The sequence below is a fragment of the Pristis pectinata genome, chromosome 13 (genome assembly GCF_009764475.1).
Source record: "Pristis pectinata isolate sPriPec2 chromosome 13, sPriPec2.1.pri, whole genome shotgun sequence".
Classification (NCBI taxonomy): Eukaryota; Metazoa; Chordata; class Chondrichthyes; order Rhinopristiformes; family Pristidae; genus Pristis; species Pristis pectinata.
The window spans coordinates 3264181-3282954 of NC_067417.1; the positions used below are offsets into that span (position 1 = coordinate 3264181).

Here is an 18774-nt window from a genome sequence, read left to right on the forward strand (position 1 = left end):
GATGCAAACTTATCAACCCAGCTTCCAAGTAGGTGGTGGTTCAGTTAATGTGGCAGCAGTTTTGGTCGGCTTGTGTAGGATAACTGGCCAAGAACTCTCTGCCCTTCGAATAATGTTGTTGCACCTTTAGTAAAGGGACATCCATTGGTTTAGAGTCTTGTAGAAACCCAGTACTCCATTTCCCAGTGGCTGGTCAGGATTCTTAGAACAGCCTGCACTTGCAGTCATAAGTTACTACCAACTATCCAAGCAGATGCTTGCGGAGGGATCAGCCCTTTCCCTGACAGATGCCTCAGTGTGTTTGTGGTCACAGAACACGGTCACCTCCTGGGCTAGCTGGTCTGGTTTAATCACCACCGCTGATGATTTCTGAAAGAGCAGTGCACGCAAATTCCCCAGTAACTTTCAAAAGGGAATGGGAGAACTGTTTGAATAGGAAAGTAATTGGGTGCTGCAGAGAGAGTGGAGAGTTGGACTGGTTTGAAAGCTCTTTCAAACAGCTGGCACTGCAGTCGCCTTCCTGTTGTTCTACTTGATTCAGTTCCAGAAGTAACTGCAGGGTGGGGGGGGGGGGGGGGGGGGCAACATCTGAAAGGAATGTATTTGACAGGATTTGCATTCAGTCATTTGATTTGCAAGGCATTATTTTGCATTAATTCTGCCTCTCTCCCATTTCTAGGGCAAAAGCCGGTTTTAACAGACGTTCAGGCAGAACTGGACAGGATGTCTCGAAAACCAGATTCCGTAGTCACAACAAACAGTTCTTCTCCAACAGAAAATGAAGCCTAAAAGCTGCAGACACACTATGTATAGTATAATATTTAAAAAAAAATAAAAGACCAAATTAGACAATTGTATCAATTGAGAGGACCGGCAGTTGTCTAATGCGGCAGTCTCTATCAGTTTTTGTTTGGGGGGCATGAAGGCATCACTAAATTTCAAAATGACTTGTTGCAGGATAAGTGTGTGCATTCCAGAGATGTAAATAAATCCCTGTGTCTAACAACACTTTAATTAAGAAGTTTTACCAGAAAGATTAAGGGTGAACTACCTCATCCAGAGGACTGGCAGAAGAGGTATAACGGTGGGGAACGAGGTGCTGATGTGATGGAGATGAGCAAGTAGGAGCATTTGGAAATTGGACTGGGTTGCGTAGCAAATTAGTTTTTAGTGGGGAGGCCACGAAGGGATCTTTGAATCAGAGCCTGTGATTAGTAGGAAAGTTGCACTCAATCCTCTTACCTGTTGATTGTTGGAAGCTGTACCAATGCTTTAGCCAGACATTGCTCTCCAGTTAGTTATCTGAAAAATCAGTCATTGGATGGAGGACCAAGCTCATCCAGGAGGTGGACCAGCTGAAGGCGTAAGGTGCTGCATGAAGGGGAGAGGGAATGGACAGGGAGGGGGGAAGGCAGGGTTGAGAGATGGGGAGGAGTAGTGGTCTTAGTTGGTGGGAGCACTGCGGTGTGAAACTGTTTGTCTTTTTAAGGAACTCTTCAAGTGAATCAGGACATAACAGAGGGCAGGCTAATGACTCAAAATCATGAATTTATCAAAGACCGAATTGTGTCTTTTGAATTTAAACACTTTGGGGGAGTTTAGAGGGCCCTTTGAATTATTAGCTGTTGTTGGGGACACAGGGAAGGGGAGGAACCTGCTGGGTACAAGTGCCTGACACACCAAGCAGGTGTAGTATGCGCTCAACTCAAATGCACTATAGCACAAGCGCTTGGTCGCTTCATGACGTTTTATTTTTTTTAAGCTTAATTTAAAAGTTATTTTGTCCAGTAAGGAGCATTTTTCATTTGTTTTTAATTTTCTGTGATAGTTCTGCCTTCCTTTAACCATGGTGAGTTGGGCCATCTTAGAACAAAAGTGGACAAAATGGAATAAAAATGTGTGGTTTTTCACTTCCTCACCCTGCCCCCACTAAAAGATAGATCTCAGAAGCATCATTCCATTGTCTAGCTGCAGTTAATGAAATGGCACATTTCTCTGATTGTAAACACTACTTGATGTAAAATGCCAAGTTCTTGCATTGCATTCTCAAGGGGATTACCACGGAATGGGATTGTGTGGACCTCTGCCTTCTATTGCATAAACCGTACTAACTTGTGCTGAAGTGGGATGTCTGGACAATCTTCATTTTCCTATAACATTGCATATATATTAAAACAGTAATATATTTACCACTAAAAGCTGGGCATAATTAGCTTCTTTGCACTTTCCAATAGCGAGGCTGTTTATATAATTTTAATATTTTTTAGGCTCTTACCTGTAATATCTATGGGAGGTTAACCAGGAGCAGCTGATTCCTCTCACAGTAGATTGTTCCCAGGTTCCTTGCGCCAAGGAAGGAAAAGGCAATGTGTCTGGTTTGTCTGGAGAATTTACCTGGAATTGTATAACCAAGGTTGGCGTGGCTTTGGAGAAACTGCACACTTGGTCCACTGTTTCATTTTTAATTATTTTTTAAATTAAACTGCTGGAACCAAACATGCAAACAAACTTTAAATGGCTTTGAAGTTAACAGAACAAAAGGTTAATCCATATAACTGTTGTATAGCGGGATGCTGAATAATCGTTACACAAACCTTGAATCCCAATTAATGCTTAGTGGACTGTTTTCTGTCTTTGTCTCTTTCTAGATCCCTCCTCCCCTCACTCCTCCTCTGTTCTCAGTGCATGTTTGCCCTCACCCCAATTTTCCTTTTCAGTTTTCCCTGTGATTCACATTTTTGTCTCCATCTGCGCTCTAACTATTTCAGTCTAAGTACTTCGATTTTCTCCCTTTTACTGTATCAGTCCAGCCAGTCTCCTGTTTCTTGGCTGTTTAATTACTTTGTTCTCTTTCTCAATCCCTTTCTTCAGTCTTGTGCTACTCTCTCCTAATTCCTCTCTCCATCCCAGTCATCATCAATTGCAATTTTGACTCAAGTACGTCCAAAGGAATTGGCTTTTAATTATTCAAGTATTCCTATGAGAACTGAAGTGATGTAATTATGCTGCTTAATTTAAACATTGCACTTGAAAGAGATTACAGGAAGGAAGCATATTGGAAATTCAGAAATAAATTTTAAATGAAAAAGTTGAGAGGGGAGGTGTATATGAATTTGTTTCTGTTTACTTCTAGGTTAAAAGAAAAATTTGTATTACATGTCAGACTGAAATTGTAACTGAGGAGAGTTTGGATTTAGTTCATGTTTATGGCTTTAACCTGATGCAGTCATGTGGAATCTTGCTTTTTCTTTAGTGCTGACAAAGACAAAAATGTGTGTCTCCACATACCGGCTTCAATAAACGTGAATCCAGACTCTCTGTGGCACATCCTCGTTTTCTGTTCTTTTAATGAAAGGAGATTAAAGATATCCCTGTGCAGACACTGACCTGGGAACACTGGGTTCATGGTCCAACCTCCAACTGTGACACTGACCCCACTTGCACAGCAGGATTGCCTGCTGAGGTGTTGGCAGGACGGCAGACCCTGTTACTGGAGATTTTTTTCTTTACAATATTTTTATTAAATCCATGAAAAAAATAGAGTACATGCATCAAAAAAGAGTAAAAATACTACTGAATACATTGTGTTAAATCTTACAAGATCACAATACTCTAAATTAATAATCACACAATAGTTAATAAAGGAAAAAAAATTGAAATTTTATTTTAAAAAATCTACCTCCACCACCAAAAACCAAAGCTGTTTGATTGGAAAAAACCCTTAAATGCTGGAGGTTTTTAATGAATACAATGCAGCCATCTCTGCCAATGAGTAGGTGGTGCTGGTCAAGGAGAAAGTGAGAGAAATGTTGGATGGAATAAGCATTGTCTAAAGGGAAGTATTTTGTCACAGTGGATAAATCACCAGGCCCAGATGATAACACCTCAGGTTTTCAAAAGAAGCAAGGGAGGAAAATGAAGAGGCTCCGACTACCATTCTCTGATTCTCCCTGGTTCTAGAGCTGGGAAAGAAAGAAAGCAAATTGGTCTTAAGTTGCAGGAGAGGATGGGGGAAGAAGAATAGAGCAAAGGGAACATCTGTGTTAAGGTGAGGCCAGGGTTGCAGTGGGGATAAGATGTTAATGGAGGCAGATGGAGAATCTGAACAAAGGAGCAGAAAACACATGAAATCTGGGCAGTTAGAGAATGAGAACACAAGAATCTTTAATTTGTTCAGTGTGGACTTAACTGCCAATGTCTGCATTTATTGTCCATCCCCAATTGCCTCTGAATTGAGGCCACACACTTATGGACAAGAGATTTCTGGGCAACAGCTTTCCTTCCCTGAAAGACGTTAGTGAACCAGATGGTCCTTTGCAACAGTCCAGTGGATCTATGAATACCAATTACTAAAAACTACTTCTTTAAAAATTCTTGATTGATTTAATTGCCTAGGTGGGATTCAAAATCATCTCCCTGAATTCGTGGTCCAGATCTCGATCTTGTCCAGTAACTTCACCACTTGACTCTCCATTTGTGCTCCATTATTCCACGATAAGGATGAGACAATAGAGGTTACACTAACACTCTGAGAAAGGAGAGACTCAAGGGGTTGGCCTGGCGGAGGTATTTGACATTGGGGTGGCACAGCTGAGGACCCTCGGTGCCAGAGACCTGGGTTCAATCCTGATCTTTGGCATTATCTGTGTGGAATTTGCACGTTCTCCCTGTGACTCCCACCTCCGAAAGATGTGTAGGTTGGTAGGTTAATTGGCTGCTCCAACTTGCCCCTGGTGTAGGCGAGGAGGAAGTTGGGGATTGGGAAGAATCAGATGGGACGGGTGGTTAATGGCACAGATTCGATGGGCTGAAGGGCCTGTTTCCACTTGCGACACACTGACTCCATGCTTCACAGTGGGCCCAGGGTAAAAGTAAGGACGTTCTGAGCTATGCCAGTAATGGGGAAGCAGCACCGAATGTCTTCAGGCAAGAGAAATGAGGAATCAGAATCCCTATCCAGGTCAAAACCTATTGATTTTGGAGTACGTCAGCCTTCGAGAGCAAACAAGGTGGAAATGTTCAAACGTGAGTGAAGCCAAAGTGACTTCATTGGAAGAAGCAATGCTGGAAGAGCAGGTATAACAACAATTCACATTTGTATAGCGGCTTTGATGTGGTGAAATATCCCATGGTCTGGCGTATGAACACAATCAGAGATGATGAGAATTTTAAGATGCTGCTATCCTGAGCAGGTGTAGGCCACTGAGCATGCAGGTATTTGTTAAACTGAACTTGCTGTGAGTTACAAAACGGGCAGCAGAGTTTTCAATGACCCCTCTGTAGGTGGAAGAACAGCCAGGAGACAGGAACAGCCACAAACACCAGGACGTTATCCGCAAATATTTATGCAAAATTGTGCACACTTTTCAAATGCGTCAGATTTCCAACCTGTCCTATATAAATGTGGAAGGACTGTCCCACAACATAAAACTACTTGAGCCACAATATCTGCATGGCAGACACGGTAGTGTAGTGGTTAGCGTAACGCTCTACAGCACCAGCGACCTGGGTTCAATTCTGACCGCTGTTTGTAAAGAGTTTGTACGTTCTGCCCGTGTCTGCGTGGGTTTCCTGTGGGTGCTCCGGTTTCCTCCCACATTCCAAAAGACGTACGGGTTAGGGAGTTGTGGGCATGCTATGTTGGTGCCGGAAGCGTGGCGACACTTGTGGGCTGCCCCCAGAACACTCAACGCAAAAGATGCATTTCACTGTGTGTTTCGATGTACATGTGACTAATAAAGAAATCTTGTCTTATACTCCAAACAGACCTTCCTAAAGACAAGTTGTCTCTTCAGCTCATGCCCAGGAATTAATTGGCCTCTGAATGCACTCAGCCATTGCTTGCCGAACAAAAGTTATAATTTGAAGCCTCAAAGTAACCCACCCAATCCTTAAGCAAAGTTTTCCTTTGTAATTTTGCATGGGGTGTGGTTTGTGTTTATGAATTTGATTTGCTGTCTCAATGCAGAAATGACGTTTTTGACAAAGTTTCCCTCTCACAGGAAGACTAGTCTTTTTTTTAGAAGAAGGCAGTCATTTGCAAATGACAGAAATTACATAATCAAAGTGCTTTTCTGACCAATGAAGCTATCCAACATTTGAGCAATACTACCAAGTTTTTTTGGATAGAACCCCTCCCCACCTGTTAGGCATTCCTTAAAACCATTCTCTGGTAGGGCATGAAGGATTGTTGATGAACAGAGAGACCTATGAGTCCAAGTTCCCTGAAAGTGGCAACACAGGTAGATAAGGTGGTGAAGAAGGCCCAGACTATCCTTGCTTTTATAGGTCAGGGCATCGAATATAAGAGCCATAGAAGAATAGAACCATAGGACAATACAGCACAATACAGGCCCTTCAGCCCACCATGTTGTGCCGACCTTCAAACCACTCCTAAGACTATCTAACCCCTTCCTCCCACATATCCCTCTATCTTAAATTCCTCCATATGCTTATCTAACAATCTCTTGAAGAGTTGGGATGTTACATAGAAACGTAGAAAAACTACAGCACAATTCAGGCCCTTCAGCTCACAAAGCTGTGCTGAACATGTCCTTAGCCTAGAAATTACTAGGCTTACACATAGTCCTCTATTTTTCTCAGCTCCATGTACCTATCCAACAGTCTCTTAAAAGACCCTATCGTATCCGCCTCCACCACCGTCGCCGGCAGCCCATTCCATGCACTCACCACTCTCTGAGTAAAAAACTTACCCCTGACATCTCTTCTATACCTGTTCCCCAGCACCTTAAACCTGCGTCCTCTTGTGGCCACCATTTCAACCCTGGGGAAAAGCCTCTGACTATCTACCCGATCAATACCTCTCATCATCTTATACACCTCTATCAGGTCCCCCCTCATCCTCCGTCGCTCCAAGGAGAAAAGGACGAGTTTCCTCAACCTGCTTTCATAAGGCATGCTCCGCATTCCAGGCAGCATCCTTGTAACTCTCCTCTGCACCCTCTCTATGGCTTCCACATCTTTCCTGTAGTGAGGCGACCAGAACTGAGCACAATACTCCAAGTGGGGTCTGACCAGGGACCTACATAGCTGCAACAGTACCTCTTGGCTCCTAAATTTGATTCCCCGATTGATGAAGGACAATACACCATATGCCGCCTTAACCACAGTCAACCTGCACAGCCACTTTGAGCGTCCTATGGACTCGGACCCCAAGATCCCTCTGATCCTCCACACTGCCAAGAATCCTACCATTAATACTATATTCGGCCATCACATTTGACCTACCAAAATGAACCACTTCACACTTATCTGGGTTGAACTGCATCTGCCACTCCTCAGCCCAACTCTGCATCCTATCTATGTCCCTCTGTAACCTCTGACAGCCCTCCAAACTATCCACAACACCCCCAACCTTCGTGTCATCCGCAAACTTACTAACCCACCCCTCCACTTCCTCATCCAGGTCGTTTACAAAAATCACAAAGAGCAAGGGTCCCAGGACAGATCCCTGAGGTACACCACTGGTCATTGACCTCCACTCAGAATATGACCCTTCAACAACCACTCTTTGCCTTCTGTGGGCCAGCCAGTTCTGGATCCACACTGCAATGTCCCCTTGGATCCCATGTCTCCTCACCTTCTCCATAAGCCTCGCATGGGGTACCTTATCAAACGCCTTGCTGAAATCCATATACACTATATCTACTCCTCTCCCTTCATCGATGTGCTTAGTCACATCCTCAAAAAATTCAATCAGGCTCGTAAGACAGGACCTGCCCTTGACAAAGCCATGCTGACTATTCCTAATCATGTTATACCTCTCCAAATGTTCATAAGTCCTGCCTCTCAGGATCTTCATCAGTTTACCAACCACTAAGCAAGACTCACCGGTCTATAATTGCCTGGGCTATCCCTACTCCCCTTCTTGAATAAGTGAACAACATCCGCAACCCTCCAATCTTCCGGAACCTCTCCCGTCTCCATCGACGATGCAAAGATCATCGTCAGAGGTTCCGCAATCTCCTCCCACAGCAGCCTGGGGTACATCTCATCCGGTCCCAGCGACTTATCTAACTTGATGCTTTCCAAAAGTTTCAGCACCACCTCTTTTCTAATATCTACATGCTCAAACTTTACAGGCCACTGCAAGTCCCCACTGCAATCCCCCAGATCTTTACCGTGGTGAATACTGACGTATCCCCCCTCATTTCTCATTTCTTTTTTCTTTTTCCCCTTTTCTTTGGAGCAGACTTGATGGGCCGAATGGCCTACTTCTGCTCCCTTGTCTTGTGATCTTGTAAAGTATTCATTAAGTACCTCCGCTATTTCTTCCGGATCCATACACACTTTCCCACTGCTGCACTCGATAGGCCCTATCCTTTCGCATCTCATCCTCTTACTCTTCCCATGTTTGTAGAACGCCTTGGGGTTTTCCTTAATCCTGCCCACCAAGGCCTTCTCATGTCCCCTTCTGGTTCTCCTAATCTCCTTCTTAAGCTCCTTCCTATTAGCCTTATACTCTTCCAGATCTCTAACATTACCTAGCTCTCTGTACCTTTTGTAAGCTTTTCTTTTCCTTTTGACTAGATTTATTATAGCCTTCGTACACCACGGTTCCTGTATCCTATCATGACTCCCCTGTCTCATCGGAACATGTCTATCCCCTGAATATTTGCCACATTTCTTCCGTACTTTTCCCAGAGAACATCTGTTCCCAATTCAATCTTCCAATTTCCTGCCTGAGAGCCTCATAATTCCCTTTACTCCAAGTAACCACCTTTCTAGCCTGTCTGTTCCTATCCCTCTCCAGTGCTAACGTAAAGGAGATAGAATTATGATCACTATCACCAAAATGTTCACCCACAGAGATCTGACACCTGACCAGGTTCATTTCCCAATATCAAATCAAGCACAGCCTCTCCTCTTGTAAGTCTATCTACATACTGTGTCAAGAACCCTTCCTGAACACACCTAACAAACTCCACCCCATCTAAACCCCTCACTGTCTGGAGATGCCAATCGATGTTTGGGAAATTAAAATCCCCCATCACAACAACTCTGTTACTCTCACACCTTTCTAGGATCTGCTTCCCTATCTGCTCCTCAATAACCCTGTCACTATTGGGCTGCCTATAAAAAACACCCAGCACCGTTATCGACCCCTTCCTGTTCCTAACCTCCACCCACAGAGACTCCGTAGACAATCCCTCCACAACGGCCACCTTTTCCGCAGCCGTGACACTATCTCTGATCAACAGTGCCACTCCCCCACCTCTCTTGCCTCCCTCCCTGTCCTTCCTGAAACATCTAAAACCCGGCACTTGAAGCAACCATTCCAGCCCCGGAGCCATCCAAGTCTCCGTAATGGCCACCACATCATAGCTCCAAGTATCGATCCAAGCTCTAAGCTTATCCGCCTTGTTCACAATACTCCTTGCGTTAAAATAGACACATCTCAAGCCTGTCTGAACACGTCCCTTCTCTATCACCTGCCTATGGTACTTACTACTAGCTTTCTCTATTTGAGATCCAAACACCTCTTCCCCAGTCTCTCCAGTACGGATCCCACCCCCCAACAATTCTAGTTTAAACTCTCCCCAGTAGCCTTAGCAAACCTCCCCGCCAGGATATTGGTCCCCCTGGGATTCAAGTGCATCCTGTCCTCTTTGTACAGGTCATACCTGCCCCAAAAGAAGCCCCAATGATCCAGAAATCTGAATCCCTGCTCCTTACTCCAATCCCTCAGCCACGCATTTAACCTCCTCCTCATTCTGTTCCTATACCCACTGTTATGTTGCTACTTTACAAAGCACTAGTTAGACCACACTTGGAGCACTGTGTGAGTTCTGGTCACCACACTACAGGAAGGATGTGGTTGTGCTGGAGAGGGTGCAGAGGAGGTTCACCAGGATGTTGCCTGGATTGGAGGACTTGAGTTATTGGGAGAGATTGGATGGGCTGGGCTTGTTTTCCTTGGAGCAAAGGAGGCTGAGGGGCGCTCTGGTGGAAGTATATAAGATTAGGAGAGGCATAGACAGTGGAGATTAGAGTCTTTTTCCTGTGGTAAGGGTATCTAAAACAAGAGGGCATGGGTTTAAGGTGAGAGGAAGGAGCTTTAAAGAGGATCTGAGGGGAAGGTTTCTTTACACAGAGAGCGGTTGATATCTGGAACGTGCTGCCAGAGGAGGAGGTGGAATCAGAAACACTATGTTTAAGAGGCATTTAGACAGACACTTAAGTGGACAGGGCACAGAAGGATACCGTGCCAGTGCAGTGAAAGGTGAAACATTCAATCAAGCAAAAGAAGGAAGCATACTTAAGGTCTAGGAAGCAAAAGACAGGTAGGGCTCTTGAGAATTATAAGGTAGCCAGGAAGGAGTTTAAGAAGGGATTAGGAGAGCTAGAAGGGGACATGAGAAGGCCTTGGCGAGTAGGATTAAGGAAAACCCCAAGGCATTCTTCATGTATGTGAAGAACAGGAGGATGACTAGGGTGAGGGTAGGACTGAACAGGGATAAAGAGAGAAATGTGCCTGGAGGTAGGGGAGATCCTTAGTGAACACTTTGCTTCAGTGTTCACCAGGGAGAGGGACTTCGACAAATGTGAGGTCAGCATAGAGCAGGCTAATGTACTGGAGCATGTTGAGGTCAAGAAACAGGCAGTGTTGGAGCTTCTAGGTTAGGTAAGTCCCGGGGAGCAGACAGGATATACCCCAGGTTACTACTGGAAGTGAGGGAAGAGATTGCTGGGGCATTGACAATATTTACGTCCTCCCTGGCCACAGGAGTGGTACCAGAGGATTGGAGGATGGCAAATGTTGTTCCCTTGTTCAAGAAAGGTAATAGGGATAATCCTGGGAATTATAGACCAGTGAGTCTTATGTCAGTGGTGGGCAAGCTATTGGAGAGGATTCTTAGGGACAGGATTTATGAGCATTTGGAGAAGCATAGTCTTATTAGGGATAGTCAGCATGGCTTTGTGAGGGGGAGGTCATGCCTCACGAGCCTAATTGAGTTTTTCAAGGAGGTGACGAAACAAATAGATGAAGGTAGAGCGGTGGATGTGGTGTATATGGACTTTAGTAAAGTATTTCATAAGGTTCCCCAAGGTAGGCTCATCCAGAAAGTCATGAGGCATGGGATCCATGGAGACTTGGCTGCATGGATTCAGAATTGATTGCCCACAGAAGACAGAGGGTGGTGGTAGATGGAGCGTATTCCGCCTGGAGGTCCGTGACCAGTGGTGTTCTGCAGGGATCTGTTCTGGGACCCCTGCTCTTTGTGATTTTTATAAATGACGGATGAGGAAGCGGAGGGGTGGGTTAGTAAGTTTGCAGATGACACAAAGGTTGGAGGTGTTGTGGATAGTGTAGAAGGTTGTCATAGGTTACAATGGGATATAGACAGGATGCAGAGTTGGGCAGGGAAGTAGCAGATGGAGTTCAACCAGGAAAAGTATGAAGTGTTACAGTTTGGAAGAATAAACATGAAGGCAGAATACAAGGTTAATGGCAGGATTCTTAGCAGTGTGGAGGAACAGAGGGATCTTGGGGTCCACGTCCATAGATCCCTCAAGGTTGCCGTGCAAGTTGATAGGGTGGTTAAGAAGGCGTACGGTGTGCTGGCCTTTATTAGCGGGGGATTGAGTTCAAGAGCCATGAGATAATGTTGCAGCTCTATAAAACTCTGGTTAGACCACACTTGGAGTACTGTGTTCAGTTCTGGTCGCTTCACTACCAGATTCCGTTCATTTTTATTTGATCTTCCCCAATTAGGGGTCATTTTATTAAGCTAAATGTGCTATATAAGCATGTTGTTGTTAATCTGAAGGCCATCTGCCCTTACAGGTAGTAATGAAAGGTCTGAGACTACTTGAAAAGAGGGGAAATTCTCCCTGGTTGAAAAGGAATCTGCAGATGCTGTAAATCTGAAATAAAATCAGAAAATCAGGTAACACTCAGCAGGTCAGGTGGCATCCGTGAAGAGAGAAACATAGTTGATGTTTCAGATTGAAAACCCTTGGAGTGGTGCAGCCGGTAGAGCCACTGCCTCGCAGCGCCAGAGACCCGGGTTCAATCCCGACCTCAGGTGCTGTCTGTGTGGAGTTTGTGTGTTCTCCCTGTGACCACGTGGGTTTCCTCCTAGTGCTCCAGTTTCCTCTCACACCCCAGAGACACGCGGGTCAGTAGGTTAATTGTACCTCGGATTTACTGGAACAGCATATTATTTGGGTCAGTCAGTATGGCTTTGTGTGGGGGACGGTCGTCTTCCAAAATTGATTGAGTTTATTGAGATGACAAAAGTGGTTGATGAGGGTAGGGCAGCGGGCGTTGTCAGCATGGACTTCAGTAAGGCATTTGTCAAGGTCCCTCATGATCCAGAAGGCACATGGAATCCAAGGTGATTTGGTAGATTGGATCTAAAATTGGCTTGGCCATAGAAGACAGAGGGTAGTGGTGGAGGGATCTGTGACCAATGGTGTTCTGCAGGGATTGATGCTGGGACCTCTGTTGTTTTGTGATACATATGTAAATAATTTGGATGAAAATGTTGGTGGGCTGATTCATAAGTTTTCAGACGACACGACAACTGGTAGAGATGTGGATAGTGAGAAAGATTGTCAAAGGATACAGCAGGATATAGAAATGTGGGCAGAGAAATGTCAGATGGAGTTTAATCCAGACAAGTGTGAGGTGTTGCACTTTGGGAGGCCAAATATAAGGCGGAAGTGTATCGAAACACACAGTGAGATGCATCTTTTGCGTAGGGTGTTCTGGGGGCAGCCCACAAGTGTCGCCACGCTTCTGGCACCAACATAGCACACCCACAACTTCCTAACCCGTATATCTTTGGAATGTGGGAGGAAACCGGAGCACCCGAAGGAAACCCACGCAGACACAGGGAGAACGTGCAAACTCCTTACAGACAGCAGCCAGAATTGAACCCAGGTCTCTGTTGCTGTAATAGCTTTATGCTAACTGCTACACTACTGTGCCTGCCCTGGTATACAGTAAATGGCAGGACTGTTAGAAGCATTGATGTGCAGGGTGATCTTGGGGTGCAAGTCCACCGCTCCCTGAAAGTGGCCACACAAGTGGATTGGGTGGTAAAGAAGGCGTACAGCATACTTTCCTTCAATCATTGGGGCATTGAGTATAAAAGTTGGCAAGTCACGTTGCGGCCGTAGAAAACTATGGTTAGGTCACATTTGAAGTATTGTGTGCAGTTCTGGTCGCCCTGTTACAGGAAGGATGTGGAGGCTTTGGGGAGGGTGCAGAAGAGGTTCACCAGGATGCTGCCTGGATTAGAGAGTACTAGCTGTAAGGAGAGGTTGGACAAACCTGGATTATTTTCCCCAGTATGTCGGTAGCTGAGGCGCGACCTGATAGAAATTTATAAAGTTACGAGAGGCAGAAACGGGGTAGGTAGAGTCTTTCCCAGGGTGGAAATGTCAAGTACTAGAGGGCATAGGTTTAAGGTGAGAGGGGGAAAGTTTAAAGGAGATTTACAAGGCACATTTTTATTTAAACACAGAGACCGGCGGGTGCCTGGAACACACTGCCGGGGGGTTGGTGGTGGAAGCAGACACAATAGCAGCGTTTAAAGGGCATTTAGACAGATATATGAACAGGCAGGGAGTGGAGGGAGATGGACCATGTGCAGGCACAGGCGATTAGCTACATTGGCATCATGGTCGGCACAGACATGGTGGGCTGAAGGGCCTGTTCCTGTGCTGTACCCTCACACATGTATCTTCTACGACACAAGTGGTGCTGGTGCCTGCTTTTGTTTCAGACTTCCAGCACCTTCAGGTTTTTGCTTCTCACATGGGAGAACCTGTTTGAATTGAATTGGTTTATTATTGTCACTTGTACCGAGGTACAGTGAAAAACTTGTTTTGCATACCGTTCGTACAGGTCAATTCATTACACAGTGCATCGAGGTAGTACAAGGGAAAACAATAACAGAATGCAGAATACAGTGTTACAGGAAGTGCAGTGCAGGCAGGCATTAAGGTGCAAGGCCATGACGAGGTAGTGTAGATGGCAGGCACAGTAGTGTAGCGGTTAACGTAACGCTTTACACCGACAGCAGCCCGGGTTCAATTCAGGACACTGCCTGTAAGGAGTTTGTACTTTCTCCCTGTGTCTGTGTGGGTTTCCTCCGGGTGCTCCAGTTTCCTCCCACATTCCAAAGACATACGGGTTAGGAAGTTGTGGGCACGCTATGCTGGCGCTGGAAGTGTGGCGACACTAGAGGGCTGCCCCCAGAACACCCTACACAAAAAAGATGCATTTCACTGTGTGTTTCGATGTACATGTGACTAATAAGATAAATCTTAATCTTAAATATCTTATCTGTTGTGAGGTCAAGAGTCCATCTTATCGTACTAGGGAACCATTCAATAGTCTTATAACAGTGGGATAGAAGCTGTGGTTGTTCCCCTGGAGTCGAGATGGTTAAACATATAGATGGGGTTTGATAACGTGTTTGATGATCAGTTGCCAGAGGACACGGAGCGAAAGAATCATGGAGGAAATGAGAAGAACATTCTTTAAATGCAGCGAGGTGTGGGATAACACACAGTCTGCTGGAGGAACTCAGCAGGTCGAGCAGCATCTGTGGGGGGAAAAGGAACTGTCGACATTTTGGGTTGAGACCCTCCCTCTGGACTCCGAGGGAGAGAGAGAGAGACAGACAGAGAGAGATATCTTTATTAGTCACATGTACATCGAAACACACAGTGAAATGCATCTTTTGCGTAGAGTGTTCTGGGGGCAGCCCGCAAGTGTCGCCACGCTTCCAGCGCCAACATGGCATGCCCACAACTTCCTAACCCGTACGTCTTTGGAATGTGGGAGGAAACTGGAGCACCCGGAGGAAACCCACGCAGACACGGGGAGAACATACAAACTCCTTACAGACAGCGGCCGGAATTGAACCCGGGTCGCTGGCGCTGTAATAGCGTCATGCTAACCGCTGCACTGCTGTGCCTGCCCTGTGAGAGAGAGAGAGAGACAGAGGACAGACAGACAGAGATTAGGAGGAGAAAGAGAGAGAATGGAATGGGCCGAGCGAATGAGAGAGAATAGAGAAAGGGAACAGAGAGAGTGAAAGACTGGGAATAGAAAGAGAGGCTTTTCTGATCCCTGGGAGTGAAGGACTGACTGATCTGTTGGACAGGTCTTCCTGCTCACTATTTCACAGCTCCTACGTTCTGTTGCCTGTAATAAAAACAGGTGATGCTGGAAATACTCACCAGGTCAGGCAGCATCCGTGGGAAGAGAAACAGAGTCAGTGTTTCAGACCAAGACCCTTTGTCAGAGACAGAAGAAGCTTGTTAAGATGGAGGGAAGAGGTTCAGCTTCAGATTAGTTAAATACACCAGGGTCCAATGAAATTCCTTGCTCACCTGAAGCTCAGAGTAAACAGGGTACACGGTAATAATAAATAGAGGGACAAAAGCGTAACAACAGAATGCTGTGAAATGTAGTTGTGCCATCTGAGGAAGTGCAAAAAGAAATGCCAAAGTGACAATATCAACTTTTATTGATGCACCATAGAAAGCATCCTATCTGGATGCATCACGGCTTGGTACAGCAACTGCTCTGCCCGTGACCGCAAGAAACTGCAGAGAGTTGTGGACACAGCCCAGTGCGTCACGGAAACCTGCCTCTCCTCCGTGGATTCTGTCTACACTTCCCGCTGCCTCGGTAAAGCAGCCAACATAATCAAAGACCCCTCCCACCCCAGACATTCTCTCTTCTCCTCCCTCCCATCGGGCAGAAGATACAAAAGCCTGAAAGCACATACTGCCAGGCTCAAGGACAGCTTCTATCTCACTGTTATAAGACTATTGAATGGTTCCCTAGTACGATAAGATGGACTCTTGACCTCCCTCCAGACTCCTCCCTCCTCCCACCTAATCCAGGGAGGGGGGTAGGGAGGGTGAATGGGGAGGGAGGGTGGGTGGAGATTGGGGGTGGGGGAATGGGGAGGGAGGCTGGGGAGGGAGTGTGGAGGGTGGGGGTTGGGAAGAAGGGGAGTGGAGGTGTGGGGAGGGAGTGTGGAGGGTGGGGGTTGGGAAGAAGGGGAGTGGAGGTGTGGGGAGGGAGTGTGGAGGGTGGAGAAGGTGGGGGTGGGGAGTGGGGAGGGGGAGTGGGAGTGGGGAGGGAGTGGGGAGGGAGGGAGGGAGGAGGGAGTGGGGAGGGGGGAGGGAGGGAGGGATCGAGGCGGAGGGAGGGTTCTGAGGCGGAGGGCGGGGTTTAGAGGAGGAGGAGGAGGAGGAGGGAGTGGTCTGGAGGGTGAGGGCGGAGGGAGGGAGGTGTCGGGGAGGCGGCCACAGGGAGAGGGAGCCCGAGTCCCGGACATGTTGCTCCGGCTCCGCACCGAGTGTCCCGGCCGCTGCCTCCGCTCCCTCCCCGCCGCCCAGTCGCCGCCTCCGTCCCGTTCGCCCGCCCGGAGCCGCCGCCCGTGACCGGGGGTCCCGGAGCCGCACGATGAGGAATTCCCGGGAAGCGGACGGGTTCGAGGGGGAGGCGTCCAGCGCGTCCATGATGAGCGGGGCGAGCAGCCCGTACCAGCCGACCACCGAGCCGGTGCTGCCGGCCCGCCGGCTCCACCTCAGCTGTGACCCCGGCTACCTGCGCTCCACCCTCGGGCTGCTCAAGGTGCTGCAAGTGGTGAGTGCGGGCGGGGGGACGCAAACCCCGAGACAGGCGGACACACACACACACCCCGAGACAGGCAGAGACACACACACACCCCGAGACAGGCGGACACACACACACACCCCGAGACAGGCGGACACACACACACACCCCGAGACAGGCGGACACACACACACACCCCGAGACAGGCAGACACACACACACACCCCGAGACAGGCAGACACCTGGAGCACAGACAGATACAATGACAGACACCCCGAGACACACAAACACACGCACACAGATACAGGCAAACGCCTAGAGAGAGGCACACACACACACACACACACACACACACGCGTACAGGCAGACAGCATATCTAGAGACAGACATAGACACACGCAAATACACCCACACATTTAAAGACAAATACATCCAAAGATTCATATAAACACGCACAAATATACACAGATACGCAAATAGTTGCGCACACACACACACACACAGCAGATACCCACAGACGTGTACATACAATGCTTACATCCCAACACATTCCCTTTCACACCCCCTCACACACTCACCCCACATACTACATGCACAAAACCACACACCTCCCTCAGACACACTCCCTTCGACACCAACCTGTCACACACTGCCCTGCTCCCCCCAACAACTCTCCCCTTCCCCACCACAGCCCCACCTTCCCTACGCATCTACGCGCACCACCCCACACACCCCCGATACCCCCCACACACACACACTACCTGCCCACACCACTCGCCCCGCACAAACACACACCAGTCAACCCCCTCATACACTCACACCCCCATGCACACACAACCTGCCCCCACACAGGGTCACATGCACTCGTATCCAGGCCCTCCCTGGTGTACAAACACCCGACATGTTACAGTCTGTACGTACGGTCGGGTGTTTGGGGGACTGGCGGGATGGACTTACCGGTTGCTGTGGGCAGCTTCTGCCATGTGGGAACTCTGTTCGGGGCTGCAGTTCTGACTTGTGAACTGTCTGGTTTACGAACGGTTCACGGGAGCACAACCCTGCCGTGACCTGGGGAGGACCTGTGTACACAACCGTGCACACACACAAACCCAATCACTCATCCCCACACACACACACACACACACACACACTAAGACACAGTCACACACATGTTTATACACACTGCGTGTAACAATGGTACTGAAGAAAGGTGAGAGAGAGAGAGATAATGGGGAACTGTGGACCATTTGGTCTAACGTCAGTTGTTGGCAAGATGCCAGGATCTATTATTGAAGATGTGTTAACAGTGCACTCTGAAAATCACAATATGATTATACAGTCAATGTGGTTTTAGAAGACAAATTATGTTTGGGGAAATCTAATAGAATTTCTTGAGGATGTAACTACCAGGGTGGTAATACTGCCTTTCAACAGGCAGTTAGATTGTTACACAAGGTTACACAAAACAAGGGCTCCTGGGGCTCACAGGGGTGGAGTAATGCACAGGTAAAAGTTCAGCTAAATGACAGGAAATTGTGTCGGAGTGAAGTGTTTGTTCACAGGTTACTAACAGGACCTCTGCTGTTGGTAACTTACAACTTATAAAATGACCTGAATATGTCCAAGTCTGTTGATATACTTATGTACGGAATGATCTGTCTGGATGGCACGTAAATAAAAGCTTTTCATTGTATCTCGGTACAATGGGCAATGATATTCCAATGGTAGATCTGAGGGTGAGCTTTGAGGTAGATAAGTTGAGTTTGCAAAGAGAATTTGATGGGTTACACAAACCATAGCTGCACCACACAGGCAAATGTGTCCTTCCCTCTACTCCAGGTGTGGCTTCACCAACCTTCAGTGCAGTTGAGTAGGTGTTCCTTCTCTTGTATTCCATGCTTCGACCATTTGGTTCTTGAACCAACCTGCACAACCCTAATAACTACCTCAATATAGCAACACTGTGACCCCTTTGCACTACAGTGGACTTTTTGTTCTAATTGTGTTCTTTCTTGTACAGTTTTGTATAATTTATGCTTTTCTTGTGAATGTTGTGTCTCTAATGCTATGTGCCTGTGATGCTGCTGCAAAGAAGTTTCTCGTTGCACCTGTGCACACGTGGACTTGTGCATGTGACAATAAACTCGACTTTGACTTTG

At 47.0% G+C, this 18774-nt stretch overlaps 2 protein-coding genes across 3 annotated transcripts in view; both read left to right on the forward strand.

The window, feature by feature from the left end:
* Window positions 1–3325, forward strand: part of dync1li2 (dynein, cytoplasmic 1, light intermediate chain 2) — a 90525-nt gene extending 87200 nt beyond the window's left edge. Inside the window, exon 13 of the mRNA XM_052028156.1 lies at window positions 680–3325. Within this exon, the coding sequence (XP_051884116.1) occupies window positions 680–789 (110 nt within the window). The 3' untranslated portion in view covers window positions 790–3325. The remainder of the gene's footprint in view (window positions 1–679) is intronic.
* A 12943-nt stretch (window positions 3326–16268) lies between these two features.
* Window positions 16269–18774, forward strand: part of cmtm4 (CKLF-like MARVEL transmembrane domain containing 4) — an 85679-nt gene continuing 83173 nt past the window's right edge. For both annotated transcript variants that reach the window (XR_007957344.1, XM_052028212.1), the window contains exon 1: window positions 16269–16645. Coding sequence is in view for 1 of the 2 variants with exons in the window: in XM_052028212.1 (XP_051884172.1) it covers window positions 16463–16645 (183 nt within the window). In the remaining variant the exon portion in view is untranslated. The remainder of the gene's footprint in view (window positions 16646–18774) is intronic.